General features: G+C 38.9%; 1 protein-coding gene across 1 annotated transcript in view; it reads right to left on the reverse strand.

The window, feature by feature from the left end:
* Positions 1-21643, reverse strand: part of DCC (DCC netrin 1 receptor) — a 939470-nt gene that overhangs the window by 107905 nt on the left and 809922 nt on the right. The window contains 2 exon segments of the mRNA XM_030567485.1: positions 4223-4461; positions 8223-8318. Of these exon segments, the coding sequence (XP_030423345.1) occupies positions 4223-4461; positions 8223-8318 (335 nt within the window).

Here is a 21643-nt window from a genome sequence, read left to right on the forward strand (position 1 = left end):
ACAGCAGTTAAACAAAGAAGCTTCTGTATTCAGAGCCAAATTCCGTCATCTTTATACTCACTGGGAGAAATCCTAGTCCTATACAAGATAATGAGAGATTTGCAGTTGACTTCTTTGAGACTAGGATTTTCACTCATTGAATAGTCTCCCACTCTGTGAGTAATCCTAGTGAAATCAAGATGTCAACTCGTGGAGTAAAAGTGGCAAAATTTGACCATTAGCATGAGGTTTTAAACTATGGGACAGATTTCACTGTGGTGGGAAGTACTGTTCACCATAAGTAGCCCACTGACTTAAGTGGGACTATTTGTGGAATAAGGTACTATACAGCATGACTGAAGGAAGCTAAATCTTATAGACAGCACTGTAGAAATCAGAGCTATATTGGTAGGATGACCCTTGCAATGATTGTTGATGGAAGATGACCAAGGGGGAGGCCAAAGACTCAGTATTTGGACTAGATATAAGCTGACTGTAGCAGGGTGGACCACTGCTCCGGCCCTGAAAGGGTTAAAACAGCCCTGGAAAAGGGCTGGGGCTGGAGAAAGCAGCCTTTTAGGCTGGGCTGATTGGGGGAAGTGGCGGCAGCTGGGGTCATGCCCCAAACTGAGCAACAGGCCCTTATATAAGGCAGAGAAGCCAGGAGCACAAACAGTCTCCCTCTGCCTGTAGAGGGAGAAGGGCCTGGCTGCAGGGAGCTAGTACTGGGGGTTGCAAGGTGCAGCCCAGGGGTAGGCCAAGGCAGCAGGTCCAAACCTTCCTTGTCAGTGATGAGTGGCTGATACTGCAGTCTGCCCCAGGGTGTGGGGCTAGACAATGACTGGCAGTAGCCATACACTGAGGCAAGGTGGGAATAGAGGGCAGGGGTTCCCTAGGGAGGGGAGATCCTAAGAGCAAGGGGTCACTGCCAGGGGGCAGCACCCTATGTAAAAGGGCACTGGGTCCAGTGAGGGACACGGGGCCAGTAGCTGAAAGGCAGATCACCGGCCTGCAGAGGGTGCTCTGGACACTGGACTGAGCTAATTCCCGAGGACGACCAGTAGGAGGCGACGCAGGGGTGAGTCCACCTGGTTACACTGACCTTATGGAGACCAATTTGCATGACAGTAGGCATACTATCATGAGTTCTGGAAAAAGGCTATAAAAGCTGCCAACCCCAAATAGGAAAGAAGAAGAGGAAGAGGAAGAAGAGCACTACAGAAATTAAACTTTTTTTTTTTTTTTTTCAAACTTGCTTAGATATTTCACATGCTCAGGATGAAAGGACAGGAACAAAACAAAGGTCAGGTCTCCACTACAGAACTACACTTGCACAGCTGCGCTCCAGTGGTGCATCTGGTGAAGACATGCTATGCTGATGGGAGAGTGCTCTCCCACTAGCATAATTACTCCACCTTGACGAGAAGTGGAAGCTATGTCAGCAGTTGAGCATCTCCCGCTGACATGGCGCCAGTGTGGACAGTACAAAACTTGTCACTCGGGGTGGGGAAGGGAGAATCTTTTTCACATCCCCGAGTAACATAAATTATATTGACTTAGGCTGTAGTGTAGACCTGCCCAAAATGTTTGGCAAACAGGCTGGGGTTGAACATATTCTAGACAAAATAGGCTTTGAGTGAACATACGTTCATTGTGACTTTTTAATTAAAAGTAAAGTTGCGAGATTGCTGCTTCTGGCAGACCTGGAAATAACAAAGGAATAGACTAGTGTGACAGATATTGCAACTGTATGCAGCATCTTTGGGAGAAAGATTGTATTAACACTGTATACTGGGTGTAGAAAACCTATGGCACGAGTGCTGAAGGCAGCACTCGAACTGATTTTCAGTGACACTCACATTGCCCAGGTCCTGGCCACCAGTCTGGGGGACTCTGCATTTTAATTTAATTTTAAATGAAGCTTCTTAAACATTTTTAAAACCTTCTTTACTTTACATACAACAATAGTTTAGTTATATATTATAGACCTTATGGAAAGAGACCTTCTAAAAACGTTAAAATGTATTACTGGCATGTGAAATCTTAAATTAGAGTGAATAAATGAAGACTTGGCACACCACTTCTGAAAGGTTGCCGACCCCTGCTGTATACATACAATCCCTGGCCCACAGGGATTGTATGTCTGACTGTGTTCTGCTCCACAGAGGAGTGTTACCAGAGCTGCTTCAAGAACTAAAATAGTGGGGGGTTAGGAGGAGAGGGAACTATTAAGGTGAATCACTCACAATGTAAACTCCTCCAGAGAGGTACTACTCCCTGGGGAGATTCAGTCTGGATTTTCCAGAGACTGAGACAAATACATGGCTTTTTGCATTAAAAAAGCTGTGTTTAAATTGACTCAAGGCCTTCATTCTGATCCCGCTAACGGACAGAACTTTCTGTCCAAGGGCCCCAACCCCCGAATTGGAAAGACTTTGGTCTTGCCAGGGCCTCAGAAGATTGATGGGTGACTTTTGGTAAGCTTTTTGCATGCGGATAGAAACTTATTGGTTTTTGTATGTTTTCTCTTAATGCTTTTACTATAAGAATAAATGTGCCTGCCTAGAAAGAGCTGTATGGTACTGTAACTGTTAGCAATACACTGTTCATAGCCCTCAGAGAAAAAGAAACACACTGGGCAGCCTTTAGGCAAAGTGGCTTTTGGGGGTATCAGAGTGTAAGGCAGGGAGCTGTACAGCCTTAAAACCTCCAGGCAGAAGGGAATGGGACAAAGGTCCCTGCCCAGAGACAGGTGAACTCTGGAGACTTTAGGCCTGACTGGTCACTCTAAAGTGGACCATGGAGGAGGGGATACAGATGCAGTTACTTGGAAACTGTGACAACCAGTTCATGACATTTCAGCTACAGATTGGCTAAACAAAAAAAAAAAAAGCAGATCTGGAGACTGTCTTGAGTTCTGGATCAACTCTAATTTCCATACTTCTCCTTCCAGCTGGAATCAACATGAGTCACCTCTTTTGTAGTCCGGTTCATTCAAAATAACCCTATCTGATCACCCCACCTTACGTTTTTCTATCAGGCTTGGTTGCCCATACAGTTACTTTATCTCAGCTTAAGCCTTTGTTTCCAGACTTGACCATTCCTAGGGTTCTTTCCTATATCAATGTGCTGTAATAACTTAGTTTCTTCAGTGAGTTCCACTTATCCATTTTAACAGTTTCCCAGCAAGAAACAGGGTACTGACAGGGTGGGTGTCTCAGGCAAACATAGTTAACCTATTAAATTCATTTTACATAAATATGGTCACTTGGCTCTACTGAGATGACACTAACAAAGCTATCTTCATATTTTTTGTTTGGCACCTGCAATTTTCTATTGAGCCGGCACATGATGAACATACAGTGACAACATGGGCAATTTCATCACTGTCTAAATGTCAGAATAAATAATGTTGTGCTCTTTGGATCCTTGCTCTTACTATAGAAACTAAATTAATAAAACTATAGCTTATTCTACTGTATTCCACATTTTAGTGGGAATGGGAATAAATCTCTCAATGGGTATAATTACATCAAAATACAAAATGACACTATTTCAGAAGCCTTAATTCTTCTACACTGGAGCTTACTACCCTGCCAGCAAGCCCCAGTATGTAAATTGACAGAGTTTATTTTTTTCAGGTTAGTGATTGTCACTTTCTGTGCTGTACAAGTGCCAAGCATTATTAAGTATTAATTATCATTATTTTCTCTCCTATCCTATCCCAGATATATATTTTATATTGTTTTGTTGGCATTAGTGTTTGAAAACATCTTTCATTTACAGGCAGTAGGATATTCATGCTATTACAGGGTACTTCCTAACTGAGAAGTTTTCTGTTCTTTTCTGTGCTTTTTGAGTGTTTGTTGTTAATATAATAAAGCAGGGATTTCCAGTGGTGTGGCTGATTTGAAATTGGCAACCCAGTTTCATTCTTGGGCATTATGCTGTCCAATCAATGACTTTCTAACTTACATATGATATCTAAAATTAAAGATCAGAATTTTCAACAATTAGATTTTTAGTGTGGCATTTTCAGACCAATAAATACTCTTAAAAGAACTCCAAACTATATATATTTGTGACCCTATTAAATGCTTGCTATTCAGGACAAATCTCCCGTTGACTATATGAGGAGTTTTTCCTGAGTGAAGTACAGAATTGGTAGATTCAGGTTATTATCAAATAAAATATGAACACAAGAAATTGCAGATCATCAATTCATATCCCTTTATAACTTCACCTTGTATTTAGCACTTGTAGAATAGCTGGTTCTCCAACGGACAGTGTAAAAGCGAACCTCAGTAGTCTTTTGATTCTTTGGGACAGAGTTGTCTGCCCAGCTGACTCTCACTGCATCATGGGTAAGTGCAACAGCCTGGACACCTACTGGTGGGAGCATGGGGGTGGAGATATCTGGGACTGAGGTAGGGAAATCATCAAGCAAAGGATAAAAATCAACTTCTAATGGATCAATGGGATCTGGGTCAAAAACCACCAAATGAGCATTCAAAAAAAAAAAGAATAGCAGTTAAAACAAAAACAAAACAAAACAATCACCAGTGGATACACATCACAATGGGTTAAATGATGAGAGGGGAACAGGAGAAGAACAGAAAGAGAGGCATTAATTGAAAAAGATTATATATAAATAACATTTCACTTACATTATTATAAATAAAGCTACCTAGCAATTAATATTATTTTGCATGGCTTGTTCAAATACTTCCAGGTGTGCTTTCTTTTCTTGGCTCCAAAATGAAGTTGAAATGCATTGTTTCTCCTTAAAATGATTTACTTTGCAGTAATAAAATTTAAATACATAAATGATACATTATTAAAACCACGTACAAAATAGTGTCATTTTAAAAGACACTCTGGTGTGTGTAGGAGTTACCTATGCTTTTTTCTCTCTCTCTCTCTCTCTCTCTGCAGCTTCTTTTGTTCTTTTAATGCTATTCAAAGGAGCACTTCTACATCTGCTTAAATATTTGTCAGGCAAAAGAGAACATAATTTTAATACTAAGATGGAGGTCCATATTGGTTGATTTAATAATGCCAGCATGATAAATGTGTGCATCCAGGTATGGATATGCAGATTGTTGTTTTCATCTCTGAGCACGTTTCTTCGAGACATAAGCACACTTCTCTATGCATTTGGTGGTCATGCTTCCTTCAGACAGATCAATAGACTGAACATAATGGTATGCAGTGGTAGGTGAAGTTAGCACAACATACAGACGCAATCTGTGGTAGGTTTTATTACACAGAAAAGTTTGTTTCCATTTCCAAAAATGCAGTTCCATATTGGAAAGCCATACTTGGCAGTTAGCCAATGCTATCTAGAACATCATGGGCCTGATTCTCCTCTCACTTCATTATAATTGAATTGACTTCAACAGAATTAACCCTGATTTACAACAGTGTGATAGAAGAATTGGATTGCATGTCTTTTTTTAACCTCTGAGTTTTAGGTAATAACTACTGCCTCTTAATGCAGAAAATGTTGGTAAGAGCAGTCTCATTATGTTAAAAATGTTACCTTTTAAAATTATATATATTTGCAATTTAAAAACAAGATTATGATTTTACTAACCAAAAATTTCAGGCTGCAGTAATTATGACAGTACATACAACCATATTTTTTGAAAAATAACAGACTATGTAATTAATCAAAGCACAAATTAATCTGACATTTTCCAATTGATAATTACTTCAGTTTGTCAGCTCTATATGTATTTCAAACTGCTGACACTTTTTGATCACTTTTTTTTTGTAATTAATTATTTAGGACTTCAAGAGACCACAGACTTTGGAATCAAAAATACAGGAGAAAAGCATGTTTAAAATTTATGATGAGCAACTAGATGAACCTTTTAATGCTGTTGTTGTTGCTGCTTCATTCATCATCAGCTTCTTTAGAAGCTTGAACATAGATACTTGGGGAAATAGAGAAATCTGGTTGTTCACCTACAGATCCAAAATTAATTTGGACATTCTGCATAGTAGGATGGGTTGAAACTTCTTTGCCTAGTCACAAAGAATATTGCTACTATAAAGATTTCAATTCCAAGTTCTAAACTGAAATTTTCAAGGAGATTTGTCTACAAGCTGTGACAATAAACACTTTTCATTTTTGTTTCTTTTTTGCTTACATAGTTAATACTGTAAGGTAATATTTATTTGGCATTTTGGCAAAAAATAACACTGCATCTTTCTTTCCTCTCATAGTGACAAACTGAATTCTGAAGGTCTGTTGTACAGAGGATTATGAAGAAAGACTAGGTCTAGCAAAGTAAATGATTAGATTCAATCAATCAAGATAATTCAGTTCTTGAAACATGCCATCACTTAGCTGAGAAACAGTGGAATTTGGTGTCTGAAAATAGTATAATCCTTTTGGTGTCTGAAAATAGGTCCCTGAACACTTCCTCCACTTTTCAAAACAGAGTTATTTGCTGCTGTTCATGTTCGGACATTTGTCGTTTAGATATTGCATACCTTTGATAAAAATTTCTGCTTCCTTTAATTCTTATTTTGCTTGTCACATCATTTGAGATTATATATTATACACATAAATTTCTATATCTGTCTATATACAATTCTTATGCACTGAAATAAATACAATAGTTAAATTTTCTTTTTTACTCAGGGCAAGTCAGTTCAACAACCACTCAGGGAGTTCAACTAAAATGTTTCTCACTTTGTTGAACGTAGTTTTTGAAATACTCTTCCATGAATAACTCAACGGTATTGACTCGCTTCAGAAGCCGCATCCAGAGGGGTAAGAGATTAGATAGGAAGCTCCTTGTTAGAGCTGCTCTTAGAAGTAAAAGAGAAGATGCAAAGTGGCATATAGTATAGAGTTCTTGGGTCAAGTCACCAAAGTAGAACCCAAGCTTGACATACCTTTTTCACATCAGGATAACATTTCATTTCTGAGAGGTCACATATATACGCATACATAAAAAAAAATTCCCCACAGGCTACACATAGATAATTCTTGATCTAGCATCAACATGGAACAAAAGATAAAAAAAAAAACATGGATTTTGAACCAAGTTCATCAAATAAAGATTTCAAGACACATTTGTAATCTCACATGCCTAGCAGGAAGAACTGACCCTTGTAGATACCACACCAGAAGTGATATTAACAATGTTGAAGCCACATGCTCATGGCTATGTATTACATCTGGATATGGTTTCTCACAGTTGCCTTTGCTTTTACATTGAATGTATTTCCCTACCTTTGGGACTTTCCAAGATTTCTTAGGGGAATACTTCACAAACACATATGGACAATGGATGGTTTTCCATTTGGAGCCAGAGTGCTGCCATTTGATTTAATTATCCTTAATGGTTCACCCTAGTCAGTCTGTCTGTCAATGGTCCTTTTGCTCTCAGTGACATAAGCTTCCTCCCTTTGAGGAAGTTCTTAACATGGTGGGTGAAACACAAGGAAACACTACCAAATGATGCTGTTACTCCAGAGGAAAATCATTTTTGTTTTTGTATTTATTCTTTTTGTTATCAGCTCTCTGCAGTTTCAGCCACTCATCCCAAAAACCCATACATGCACAAAGGTCCGATTGGACCAAAGGATCCCTAAACTTAGTGGCACCCTGTTTTTTGTACCAAGAATACATCTATGAAGAAAAATGTTGCATGGTAAGTGAGTAGCCTGATTAATACTGGGTATTCTGTTTTGTGTGAGTTTATATTGTCATTAATTGTTTGCAATACTTTCCTTCATCTTATCTGAGACCTGGCTACCTGACCCTATCTATGTCTGTGACTGTTCTTGGCTTTAATTAATGAATTTCAACTTAGCAAAAATTATAAGAGATACAGAAAATAATTAAATTCTGTGTTTGATTTGTGACAGCAGCCACAATTTTAACCTGATCTTCAGATATTCAAATTGCTCTGGGATTCATGCTGCTCCCAAGCCAACTCAATCAAACTACTAACGGATATGCAAGCATTACATTATTTTATATCAGCTAATGAAAATTTACTGCTGTAAAATATATTTCAGGAAAGTGTAATTAATTAATTATCTTACAGCCATGGAGTTCAACCATTTAAAATGGGGTGGAAAAAATAATCTGATTTATTTTAGCAGAAACTTGGATGTTGAAGAGCTCTTTCTTTATTGGTTTCCCAAAACAGTTTGCCTAATATGTACGTAAGAATGATAACTGATATGGAACAAAATCAGAATCAACATTTCCAACTCACCTGTCAATGATCTAGTGGTGGCGCTTTCATAGAGAGGGACTCCTTCACCCACGTTGTTAAAGGCTTTTAAAGAAATTACATAATGGGAACTTGGTTCTGCAGGCAAAAACAAACAAGGCAAAACACACATTGTTAAAATCAATGCTCTGAATCAGACTGGATCAGCATTTTCATGAAAAATAAATAAAATATGTTAAGTGAACGCCTGTTCAAACTAAACCAACGGCTAGTAGAGCCGCTTAGAAAGCTGTCACGTTTTTGCTTTCATTCCATTCAGGCTTCTAATTTACGGCCAACCTTATAGTCCTTTCTCAGTCTTTAATCAACATTCCCATTTAAGTCAATGAATGTTTTGCCTGAGTAAGGACTGCAAGTTCAGCCTTTTCTTCTATAAGAAGTAACTACTGGTGCACAACTCTGCATGGAGATTCATTCAAGAGTTCACACTCCCCCTGCATGTTGTATGGGGTCTTGCTTCATGTTACTGTGCAGCATGGATTTAGCGGTACATCAGAAATTGGCTCCACTGGCCCCTATATGGAAGGAAAGTTGTCAGTACAGATGCTATGGTTGCTATTCCATTTCAATAATTGATGAGGTTCCCAGCTCACCACCCAGGTACTCAGGCCGGGTATTTGGGGAAGGATTTGAGGCCAAGATTTTAAGATCACTAACTATATATCTGATTTATTTTTTGCATGTCAGTGCATTTTAAATGCCTCTCCTCTCCCCCTCCCCCCCACACCATTTTGCTGGAGATTTTGTTGTGAACCAAAATTCCAACTCACATACCATTACAATTGCTAGCTTGCTGCTGAGGAGTATATCTCACTCCTTAACTTCTTTGTGACAGAAAATACATTGGTAATAGCTATTTTACTACTGTTGATCTTACTAATATTGAGAATTTATCAAGCCTTGAGATATATGAATAATGCTGGCATCCTGACTTGAAATTCAGCCATTGTATATCGCTCTGGTGTGCAGTTAGAGATTTATAATTTACTAACTGTTGTACTAATGAAGACCACTAATCATCTAGAGATATACACCCAAAGCTAACCAGCTATTCTGGCTATGCTGTAAATGTGTGGGATGTGGAGGACAGAAATACTGACATACAAGAATTAACTTTTGTCAACATGAATATTCTGGGATACCTTTATGTGTCATAGGTTGCAATAGGAATATTCTAAATATATCCCAGAAAGAAAGGAAAGTAAACAGAGTAGGTAATGCTTTTTGCTACTGTTTTCAGAAGAAAATAAAACAATCCATTCTCCTGCATGTTCCCATGTGATACCTTGAGGGCCACATTTGCTTCAGTAGGGAAGTTGGTTGTTATTGTATTGACGTAAATTTTAACCAAGAATGCAGCATGGTCACATACGGACCAAACATAGGGAACCACTTTCTTGAGATTCCTTATTTCACAGAAACAAATGCTTTAAGTGAGAAGACATGAATTAATGTTATGTTACAAAGTAATTGCTGTAGAATTACATACTTTATCCACATTAATATTACATGAGTTAAGAATTATAAATATTATACTAAATACTGAATGAAATAATAATAATTAAAAATATATTGTATAGTGTTGCTAGTACCCCTGAATTTTGTAATTAATATTATGTTGAGCAGAAACTGTGACTATTTGTTTAATATTCAGGTAGATGCCCTGTTCATTTCCAAAAAGAGCTAAATTTTTAAAACTGGCTAATGAATGACTGGAGCATTATCCATTAATAATGCTCTACACTAAGTGTTCCACGGTTGTTACTTCAATTGGTATTCACTGTAATATCATTCGTCATGATGAAATTATTTAATATTCATGGAGACATAATACAGATATTCATGTTATTTCCGCGACTCACTAGCTTATTATCTTAGATTTCTAATCTTTAGGGGTACCTGACTTTGTTAATCTTTAGGTTCCATATGAAGATATAGTAGTTGTTATAATAAAAAAAAATGCCTAGTATTCTGCAACTTTTACAGTATGATTCTACAACTTATTTTCTGAAAAGAAACATATGTGATCTACATGTCTAATCAAAACAAATCTTGAACTTTCAATATTGACTACTTGAAATTAACTGCTCACAAATAATCTACTGACCAAAAATTATTCCTAAGAATTATTTGGCAAACAATTTCAAAGAAATTCTTTGTAGAAAAATGTGATCTGTTCACAGAAAATCCACAAACAGAGGCTATATTCAAACACATTCTTCCTTACAACTCTCTATCGAGCTCTAAATTATTATCCATCAACCATTTACACACACACGATACTTTCCTGCTTTCAGCTATATAACTAATTTGAGTGAGGGTCTCATTAGCAAACACGTTTCAAGAGAACTTGGTTTGAAAAGGGGTGTGAGGAAAAGAATTATGGCTTTGAGTAACAAACAAAAGTTCAGGGGTTTCAGTGAACTCTGTTGCTAACTAGGACAATAAGTAATAGGCTAGGTCTCATTTAAATATATATAAAAAATAACATTCACCATACTTTAAAATAGGTCTTCATCCTCTCTTTTGAGTTTACGCCCAGATGCATTCATAGAGATCAATCATATCCCTTCTTAGCCTTCATTTTGCTATGCTAAACAAGCCAATCTCGTTTAATCTCCTCTCATAAAATTCTCTTGTTCATCCTAGTAACTCTTCTCTGCAACTATTCCAGTTTGAATTTATCCTTCTTGGTCATAGGGTGACCAGAAATGTCTTCCAAATGAAGTCTTACCAGTGCCTCTTTTGATGTTTTAATTTATCTCTACTGGAAATAACTTGCATGATAAATCCTAGGATGACAAAATGGGTGAGGTACTTTCTTTTATTGGACCAACTTCTGTTGGTGAAAGAGACAAGCTTTTAAGCTACTCAGAGCTCTTTAGTTCTGACCTGCAATGAAAATTAATACATTGTACAAGGTTTGACCTAAAGAAGGTAGCTCAAAAGTTCTGTGTAACTCAAAAACTTGTCTCTCTCACCCACAGAAGTTGGTCCAATAGAAGATATTACCTCACTAACCTTGTCTCTCTAATACCCTGGGACCAACACATCTACTAAACATGGCAAACATCCTAGGATCACATTTGATTTTTTTTCAAAGTTGCAGCCGTGTTAGTCTGTATTTGCAAAAAGAACAGGAGTATTTGTGGCACCTTAGAGACTAACAAATTTATTTGAGCATAAGCTTTCGCGGGCTACAGCCCACTTCATTGGATGCATGCAGTGGAAAATGCAGTACGAAGATATATATACACAGAGAACATGAAACAATGGATGTTACCATACACACTATAAGGAGAGTGATCACTTAAGGTGAGCTATTACCAGGGGGAGAGAAAAAGAACTATTTGTAGTGGTAATGAAAATGGCCCATTTCCAGCAATTGACAAGAAGATGTGAGGAACTGGGGGTGGGGGGAACATGGGGAAATAGTTCAAAGTCATTATGAAATTTACACATCAAACCCACAACCTTGAATTCTGCCTGAGGAGCAAAGCAGATTTCAGTGTAATGTGCTCTTGACAAGATAGTCTGCTTAACAAGTGGGCTATCACCTCCTGCTCTAGCTCCTTGTACCAAGTTGGTTTAAGATGTAGTCCTGTGTAGCACTTGTTACAATGTTCTACTCTTGGGAAGACAAAGGCCTGGAGGCTTGTAGTGAGGTCTGAAGAAAGGGCGGGTAATCTCCAAACCAGATGCAGCTAAAACAAAGCCATCTTGGTCATGGCTGCCGTATGACTGTCTAACAAGTAATAGGATTCTAACAAGGCATACGAACTGTAAATGTGATAAGTTGAGAGGGACTGGCCCGGATGATACTTAGGAGCTGCTTGAGGGAAATTTGAAGCTGTGCCCCTGACATAATGTCCTTAGACCCCCTCGCTCTTGAAGGTTTGCTATAGTGAGCTCTGCTTCACCACAGCCACTTACAACTCCCCTCCCATCTTCCACCTCTTCTATACTGAGAGTTGAGGTGGAGGTACAAAGCCCAGCTGCACAGGATGGAGATCCCCTCCAGCAGAAGAAAGTTATACTGGACAGTCACAGCAGAATTACGGCTCCTTCGAATCATTTGAGTGGCACAAAGGGGACATAACCTGAGAATCTGGCCCATTCTGTTTTCCATATCTTCCAGTTACCTATCTCAGCCTGCCAACATCACTTCTGTCTTCTCTGGATTGAACCTTATCTGCACCCTTTGGGTCCCATGAAATGGAGAGAGAGCTGAGTGTTGTCAGCACACTGAAGACACTTCAATCCAGGCCTCAGCCCTACTAACAACCCCAGATATATTGAATGGTGGGGGTGGGGGAAAAAGTGGAATCCTACATGAGTGAGCCCTCAGGGCAGGAAACCTATCATTGAAAATTATTTAAGAGAGAAATGAAAGAGTCACCAAAAAGCAGTCCAATCTGCTCCCATTTGGATCTGCGAATGAACCACATGTCATGACTAATAGTATCAATATATGTTGACTAATCTACTGACATCAGCATTACATATTGCCAGAAAGAGATCATTATGGAATACAAGAAGTGCCAAATGCAGGTTGAAAACCAGATTGACAAAAGCCATGGACATCTGAGGCATTAAGAGATGTTCAGAGCCCAGGTTTGGAACAAAGGTTTCCCAGCACATGCAGCAACTTGTAAGCTACACCATTGTATTTTGAGCAAAGACGTCTGAGTCACTGCCTACTTAGGATTTTGCTCTGTGAGACAACTCTGTGTATCTGAGGAATGCTCTCTGTCAAATAAGGAGGAATTTCTTCATAATGGTAGGCACTCAGATCTGTCCCTGGAGAAAACTGCTAAAATATAGTATAAGCAGCAAAGAATCCTGTGGCACCTTATAGACTAACAGACGTTTTGGAGTATGTTACCCTATGCACAATACATCTGCTCTTTGAGATTGATATGGTGAAGGCCATGCAGAGCTGGTCAAGGACGCCAAGGGAATTCACTGCACTACCGGTAGGAATATTGTAGCAGATGTGATTCCCTTGAGGACTGGAAAGCCCAGGGAAGGATTCTACCTTCTTGAAGTGCCCTCTGAGGCAGCATGGGTGTGCACCACCACCAACACAAACATCTTGAACTTGAAAAATTGGAGAATTGGTCTGATATCCATTAAATGTAATTCAAGAAAGACAACTGAAAGTACTACATTTAGGAAGGAAATATCAAATGCACAAATAGAAAATGGGGAATAACTGGCAAGACAGTGGAACAGCTGAAAAGGATCTGGGGATTATAGTGGATCACAGATTGAAAATGAGTCAACAGTGTGATACAGTTGTGAAAAAGGGTAATACAATTCTTGCATGTATTATCAAGAGTGTCGTATGTGGCTACGGGAGGTAACTGTCCCACTCCATTCCGCACTGGTGTGGCCTCAGTTGGGATACTCGGTCAGGTCTGGGCATCACACTTTAGAAAAAATGCAGACAAACTGGAGACAGACCAGAGGAAAGCCATAAAGAATGATAAAATGTTTAGACAACCTAATCTATGAGAAAAGGTTAAAAAAAACTATGTATTTTAGTCTTGAGAAAAGATGGGGGGGGCAAATAACAGTCTTCAAATATGTCAAGTGATGTAAAGCATACTATGATCAATTCCTCTCCATGTCTACTGAACGTAAGACAAGAAGTAATCAGCTTATTCTGCAGCGATGGAGAATTAGGTAAGATACTAGGCAAAACTTTGTAACAATAAGGAGAGTTAAGCACTGGAATAGGCTTCCAAGGGAGGTTATGAAATCCCTGTCACTGGAGGTTTTTAAGAACAGGTTGGACACATACCTGTCAGGAATTGTCCAGGCATACTTGATCCTGTCTCAGCATAGTGGGTGGGAGTAGATGACCTTCCAGCCCTACATGTCTATGATTCTATGTGCCTTAATGTCACAGTTAAGCCCTGATTCAGCTTATTTTCACTGCCATTAGGTGCAGTGAAATTACAAAGAAACAGCAAGATTGATAGGTTCTCCATTTTGGACAATCTTTTCCTTTCCCCTGTGAAAAAGACTGAAAAGTAGACTTGAATCCAGTATAAGAAAATTACATCCTATTTAGAAACAATCTTTTAATCCTATTAGCAGTCTTTAATCATATTAGCTGATTCTCTTTATAAAATAATGTATTAGCATAGTATTAACCACGGGTCATGGTAATGTTCAAAGAAGTTAATTTCTTCTTACCAAAACTTCCCCTGTAGTTACAACTAGATAAAATAATTTTTACTTGCGGCCTTTAACTTCTGCTATGCATTGTATAAAAGCCACCATTCAGAAATGGTTGCATTTCAGTGATGGATAAGATCAACACTGTAATATCAGTGGATAAAGTAGGCCAGGTGATTTGGAATTTTTGCTTGTTTGGCAAGGAACACTTAAGTGATAATTATTATTAAGAATGAAATGGAAATACATGCCTTTTGAACACATTTTTAGTAAATTAAAAGAACTACCAATATATTGGCCATTCTGTAATATACTAGAACTTGCATTTGTTTTTCATCTTTCTGTTAAATTATATGTTGCATTATATCAGGGAGGAAATTACTGTATTTAAAAAAAAAAACATTTTAGTACAATGCAATTTAAACTAGCCTGATAGAGTGCACTTCAAACATTTCTTCTGTATGTCTATAAAATATGGGTCTATCTCTCCTATTTGTGTAAATGAAAAAGCAAGGATTTGTGCACACAACTGTAAGCAATGAGAGCATCTATAAATAGTGAAGGTTGAAGTTTGGCTGCAGATGTGAAAATTCAGCCAATAATATTTTCCTAGGCCAAAAGGTTTAAACTTGTGCCCAAGTTCAACCAGCTACATACATATTTGGACATCTAAGTACATGGCCTGAATTTTGAGATACTGAAGATAGGAGAGTGTGAATCTCCTAAAAGAGATCAGGCGGCTATTGTTTAGGTTCCTAAATATAAACTTAGGCTCCTGAATTAAGTTTGAATGTTTTGGCCTATCAAAATATGATGAGCTGAACTTTCCAACCTGCTGCAGAAAATAAAGACTGGTCTTATGGGCTCCTATCCTGGCTCTGTTACAGACTTCCTGAGAGACTTCATCTTTCCATGCCTTAGTTCCCTGTTTGTAAAATGGTATTAATCATTCTGCCATCTTTTGTCTCCTATGTATTTAGCCTCTCTGTATCTCACTATATGTTTGTATAGGACCCGGTTGTACTAGGCATGGGTCTCAGCTGGATCAACCAGACACTATGGTAATACAAATAATAACAACATAATAATATTAAACTCTTGGTTATATTTAAAAAAAGTGTTTAAATTTAATTTATAATGGTGCCCAAGGACTACAGTGTTACCATGCTGCTGCTGCCCAGGGATACAGTGGGTGGAGAGAGGTCCTGGCTCACCTGGGTTGCAGAAAGGCACAATCTTGCCCTCCATTTTTCATCCAATGCCAATTATTAACCTAACCCACTAAAAATTTTGTGTGGAGTGTTATAGGAGCAAATTCTGTAGTCTTTATTCAGGCAGGCCTCCTACTAACTTTCCTGGAAATTTGACTGGAGTCAGTACCACAGGATTTGGCCTCTTCTGTGACCAGTATAGTAACATTTCATTTTGATGACTCCTCCAGCACTCTGCTTCCCTGACTTCCGAAGACAGTCAATGAATCATTACAAGAATTAGATGTATGCATATCCATAGGGCCAATGTCTCTCTTCAGGCAACAAACAGTTTTAAGGCACTCAGGTAGTTCAGCTGGAGAGTTTCATGATATTAAAATGTTTCATTGTGATTGACTGTTAATTGTGCCACAATATATTAGAGACAATCGTGTATATATATAGATCCGTGTACTACCTCTAGAAATATATTGTTTCTAAAAAATTAGGGAGTTTAATTCTCATTATAAATTCTCTCTTCTCTGTTAAACAATCATCTGCATTATTTTAATGCAGGTCAGAAGATCCCATCAGGAGTAAATCCCATCTATACAGTAGCTTTTAAGATGTCATCTCATCATGCATTATACCTCCTCACTGATTTCTCTTGAGTCATGTCCTGTGTGCATCATAACAAAGCGTACAGGCTTTCAAAGAATGACTGTAACTTGAACATGCTTAGAAATAGGTCTCCTCCCCTGTGGAGACATGAACCTTTACAGCTCCCACAGTGCATTACAAGCTCAGTGCACACTGTATAAGTTATAAAGCTAAACCAAGTTAAAAAAAATAAATGGCATATGTGTTTGGAATTTATGTTACAAACACAGCTGAAATCAGTAAAAGTTAAACAGTGTAGCAGAAACTAAAGCAAAAGACATACGGACAAATGAATTAAAAATGAATAACCACCAACTTACAAGGCATTCTGGCTTCCTAATAAAATGCATTCACTGTGTGAGTAGTGTAAACTCATTTTTGTGCAGGATTTCTTTGGGTACCTGCACACAAAGTAATATTGAGATTTTTGGAGCAGGAAAAGGCTGTTTGGCTTCACAGAAATGGTACTTACATTCAGGGAAATGTAAATATATGTACTTAGCATCTGTTTCACGGTGTTACTCTGCTCTGCATCGGCCTGCTGAGGCAAGCTGAGGCAGATGTAAGCCTGTCTAAGGCCGGGCACGCCACTGAATCTGTGCCCCTGTAGAGATAACAAATCTTTGACAAAATTCACTGTCACTGGATTATTACCATTTGGTAACAACCCTGTCATTTTGCCAATATTTATGAGTAAATATATGTAACTAACTACTCCTTTGTGATATTTGTATCATTTATAAAGGAAACTGGGCCTAAGAGCATTCTTGGGCATTCTGTGCTCTAGCAAGGAATACTACTACTAAAATCTAGCTCTTATATAAATCTTTTCACCAATAGATAGCAAAGTGCTTCACAAAGGAGGTAAATGCCATTCTTTCCATTTTACAGATAGGGAAATGAAGGCAAAGAGAGATGAGTGACTTTCTCAAGGTCACCTAGCAGCCTAATAGCAAAGGCAGGAATAGAACGCAGGTCGTCGGAGTTTCTATCTAGTACACTTGCCACTAGGCTACATTGCAGCATTGCCCTGGTCTCTTGTTGTCCTGCTCAATTTTCATTGTCTTTCTCTTCTCTCACTCTCAGTAGGACTCAAACCTTGCACTTCATGAGTGAGGAGGCAGACACAGCAATTGCTGCAGTATTGTGGTGCATGGGGGAGAGGGGCAAACTCTGGGAGCTCATGTGAGAAATATGGGTTTGAGGGAAAGCCTGTGTGTGCTGCAGTGTCCATCTTTGGTCTAGAGTCTGCCCATCCATTCAGAAAAAGGACTAATAATACTTGATTTCTCCCACCTTTGTCTTTCTTGTCCATTTAGACTGCAAATTCTTCAAAGTGGGGCATATCCATTACTATGAGTGTGAACAGTGCCCAGCACAATGGGGCCCTGATTTCTATTGAGCCATTCTTTCTGTAAAGACACTATTGTAATCATAATAACAATAACAAGAGTGATAGCAGCTTGAGAGGTGCTCTCTGTGAACTTATATTTGGGCAGGCAGGGAGCAAGGCGGAACTAATGGATCTGCAACGGTGAGGATTCATTGTCTCTTGCCCATGCAATGGAGCAAGTGTGCCAGATTTCCAAAGCCCACTCCTGCCATGAGACTGTGGTAGTAGAGAGGCTCTGCAGCTATGCTGTGATCTGGTGTGGGAAGATTCCTCTTCTGTGGAATATCCAGGCCCAAGCCTCGTTACACAGGTTGGCTGAAATTCACCCTGCCTGAGGACCAGGACAAAGCCTCTACACCAAGACCGAGACTAAAGCAGCAAATAAATCTTGTGTTTACCTTCTGCCCCAGAGTAAGGCCTGGTCTGTACCTAAAAGAGAATGACCTAGCTACCTCACCCAGGGGTGTGAAAAAGTCACACCCCTTAGAGATGTAGTTAAGCCCACCTAAGCCTTAGTGTAGATGCTGCTAGGTCTCTGCACTGAAACCAGGATCTGTAGCCACAATACAGAGAGAAGGAAGGAAAATCAGTCAGTGTAATGTTTGGCGCGATGAACCATTTTCCAGACATTTCTCAAAGGAAGGAAACAGAATGAACAGTCCCTGGAGTTTTGAAATGCTTTTTCTTGTTGTTGCTGTGCTTTAATTTGATCTTTGAGGGAGGCAGGGAATAACATGTTTTTGTTTGATTTCTACTGTTCCATTTTGTTTTTAAAAACTGTAAATGGAAGAGAAAACCCTAAACCTATAATAAAAAAGCTCTTTCATTTCCTTTCATGTCTTTGTTGGAATCCACAACTGTCATCTACAGAGACTAAACAAAATGAAGAGCTCTCTCTCTCTTTGTGGCAAACCAAAATAATTATTTGCTTCATTTATGCATGAGGGTCAAATTTAATCTAATCTGTAGTTAAAAGAAAGGTGAATTCAATGAAGTCCTTGATGTTCCTTATGCTACATCCATTAAAATATAACTTCAGATCTCAAGTGATTCATCTGCATTTCTCCTTGTTTGTATTTGTCGATATTCTCTTTGCTCTCATTCTGTGAGCAATGAAGCAATCTCCAGTGTTTGATAGACTCAGAACTATAGTGCACTACCATAACGGTGCATGGTAGCTGCAGGAGGCACGACGCTGCAGAGATAGTTAGGCATTGATGTGCCTCAGAAATGGTCTCTGAACTGGCTCCACATAGGCCAGCACTGAGGCATGTGATGGGGAGAATGCTATGGGCTCCAGGTTTACTTTGAACCAGTAGCTTCAACACGCTCTGTGAGCAGGTTGGCATGGGTACAACTGCTCTTGCTACCATGAGCCTTAGGCTGGTTGGAAAGTGGATTTACCTCACCAACCTATCTGGATTTATCCTGCCCAGAACCTGATTGCTCAAGTTCTGTTGGTGAGAAGCAGATTTCAGACAAAATTAATACAATGCTGCAACACATTGAAAAGCCACTAAATCAAATTTGACACATCCCAAAATTTTCTTGTACTGTTCTACTCGCATATGAGAGATGATTAATGTGAAGAAATTTGAAATAATTCGAATTCACTTTTCACCATTTATTTTTTATACTCTTGTTGCTCTCACTACTTCATTCATTGTTGGAAACAAAAACTATCTAGTATTTTTCAAGTCAATTTAACCTTCCTGCTCCTCACAGTTATTGCAAGGCTGCAACATTTGGTTTGCAAGCACTGTAAGAGAACTAAATTAACACTCATTTAAGGAGTGAAGCTCTGGTTATAGATAACCACTACTTGGTAGTCTTAACAGGGTATAATACCCCTGGGGAAATTCTGCGCCACTGCACATGCGCAGAATTCATGTCCCCCAGCAGATTTTATTTCCTCTGCAAAAAATACATTCTGCCAGGGGCTGCTGTGGTGCCAGAACAGAGGACAGCCAGTCACCAACTGGAACAGCTGATAGGGAGAGAGCAGAGGCTGCATTCCTCAATGTGTCCTGTCTGCAGGGCCAGAAGAAGAGGCACATATGGGGGGAGCAGACAGAGTGGGGCACATGGGGCTGCTGGGGAATCACAGACTGGGGTTCAGTGGAGGGGGACAGACTGGTTCAGAGGCTGAATGGGAGTGGGGTGCAAGGCCACATGGGGATGGAGGGAGTGGCTGCATGGGGACAGGAGTACAGGGACACATGGAGGCAGGGGAAGGGAGGGTGCATGGACACACAGGAGTGGGGCAGAGGTGCCTGACTGAATGAGAGAGGCTAGAGGTCATCCAGGGTCTGCATGGGGGAGGCTCCTCAACTCCCTATCTCTCCTACCCAAAAATGTTCCATGCTTCTCCCACCCACACCCAAAAAGCCTCCAGCTTCACTCTCAGTCTACTTCCCAACAATTATTTCCTTTTCCCTCAGCTCCTCCGTTACCCTTGACTCCCCTAAGTCTTTGCACTGCTTCTGAAGAGTGCAGAAAATGTTTCTGTATTTTAGTTTAAATGAATTATTACTCAAGTTCTGTATTAAAATGTCTAGTAAGGAATCTATTTGTTGGGGAAGTGAGGGGGGTTAGAACATTTCCTGAATTTTTTTCATGTTCTCTATTGTTATAGACATATTGTTGGCAGGTATTTTTAAATAAATTACCAAAATAATTGAAACTGGCATGATAATATTGTGTTATTTTGACAAATAAAATATGCCCAGAATTCTGCAGAATTTAAAAATATTATGTGCAGAATTTTTTAGGTACAGAATTCCTTCAGGAGTAGTATGTGAAGAGCATAGAACTACAGTGTGTAAGTGCAGTTAAAATGTTTCTCTCTGTGAGCTTTATTTGTAGTACTGATGCTTATTATTTATAGTTTAACCTTTATCTTCCAAACTGTTGGTTAACAAAAGGTTGGTTACATCCCCTAGGCTTACACTGTAGAGTTCATTATTTCCATGTATGGTCAGCTTCAGTCCCGCAATGCCATTAATCTCTATAGGACGTAAGCGAACCAAAAACTTCCATATAGGTGCTCTACTCCACAGCAATGGAGTGCCTCTTCCATCTATCCTCCTAAAAGCAGCACAGGGGCTTAGTTTTGACTCTGCAAAGTTTAGCAACTCCACATAACTGAAACTCTCACTTTAAGAAGTGTTCAAATAGCCCTGAGAAAATTTTAAAATCAGGATTTATCTGTAGATAGTGCCAACAATGTACAAAGTATTTTATATGGAAGAATGAAGTCAAAAATAGAAGTCCTTATCCGAGGAGTTAAATCAGAAAAAAACAAATACTTTAAGAAGTCCTTATCTAGATTATGTACAATGGCTGTGTTTCAGGAGATTCAGTTCCAGGGGTGGTGAAAAAGCATCAAAGGTCTATATTAAAAGAAGAAGAATATTTCAAGATGTGTACTCCTGTTACACAAAGATACCCTTTCATGTGCTTGTAGATGAACTCCTACATTGCCATCACATTCAAGGAGACCAATTTGATTTCTTTCTTAGGTCACATGAAGATGCTTAGACATAAAGGTTCATATTTTTAAAAGGTATTTAGCCGTTGCTGCACTCAGAGTTGGAGCACCTAAGTCTCATTTCCAAAAGTGATTTAGGTACTTAAGAGCCTTTGAGATTTTGACTTCTAAATTATGTTTTCTTCTTTTGTTCATAAACAGGTAAAAAGGGAAAGGTGTACTTTAAACAATGAAATTCCCCTTCCTTTAATTTACTGAAATTCAATACGGTATTCATCTGAAATTTGACTAGTAAGGGTTTTTTCAACAGTTAAATAGTAGCAGGTAGTTTTTTATAGTATTCCTCACACATAGATCTCAGGGTATTTTACAAAGAAAAGGAAACATCATTATAAGGGAAACTGAGGCAGTGAGAGTTGAAGTATCTGCCCAAAAGTCACACAGCAGGTCAGTTGCAGAACTGAGACTAGAACCCATGTCACTT

Source organism: Gopherus evgoodei, chromosome 6 (assembly GCF_007399415.2).
Source record: "Gopherus evgoodei ecotype Sinaloan lineage chromosome 6, rGopEvg1_v1.p, whole genome shotgun sequence".
Classification (NCBI taxonomy): domain Eukaryota; kingdom Metazoa; phylum Chordata; order Testudines; family Testudinidae; genus Gopherus; species Gopherus evgoodei.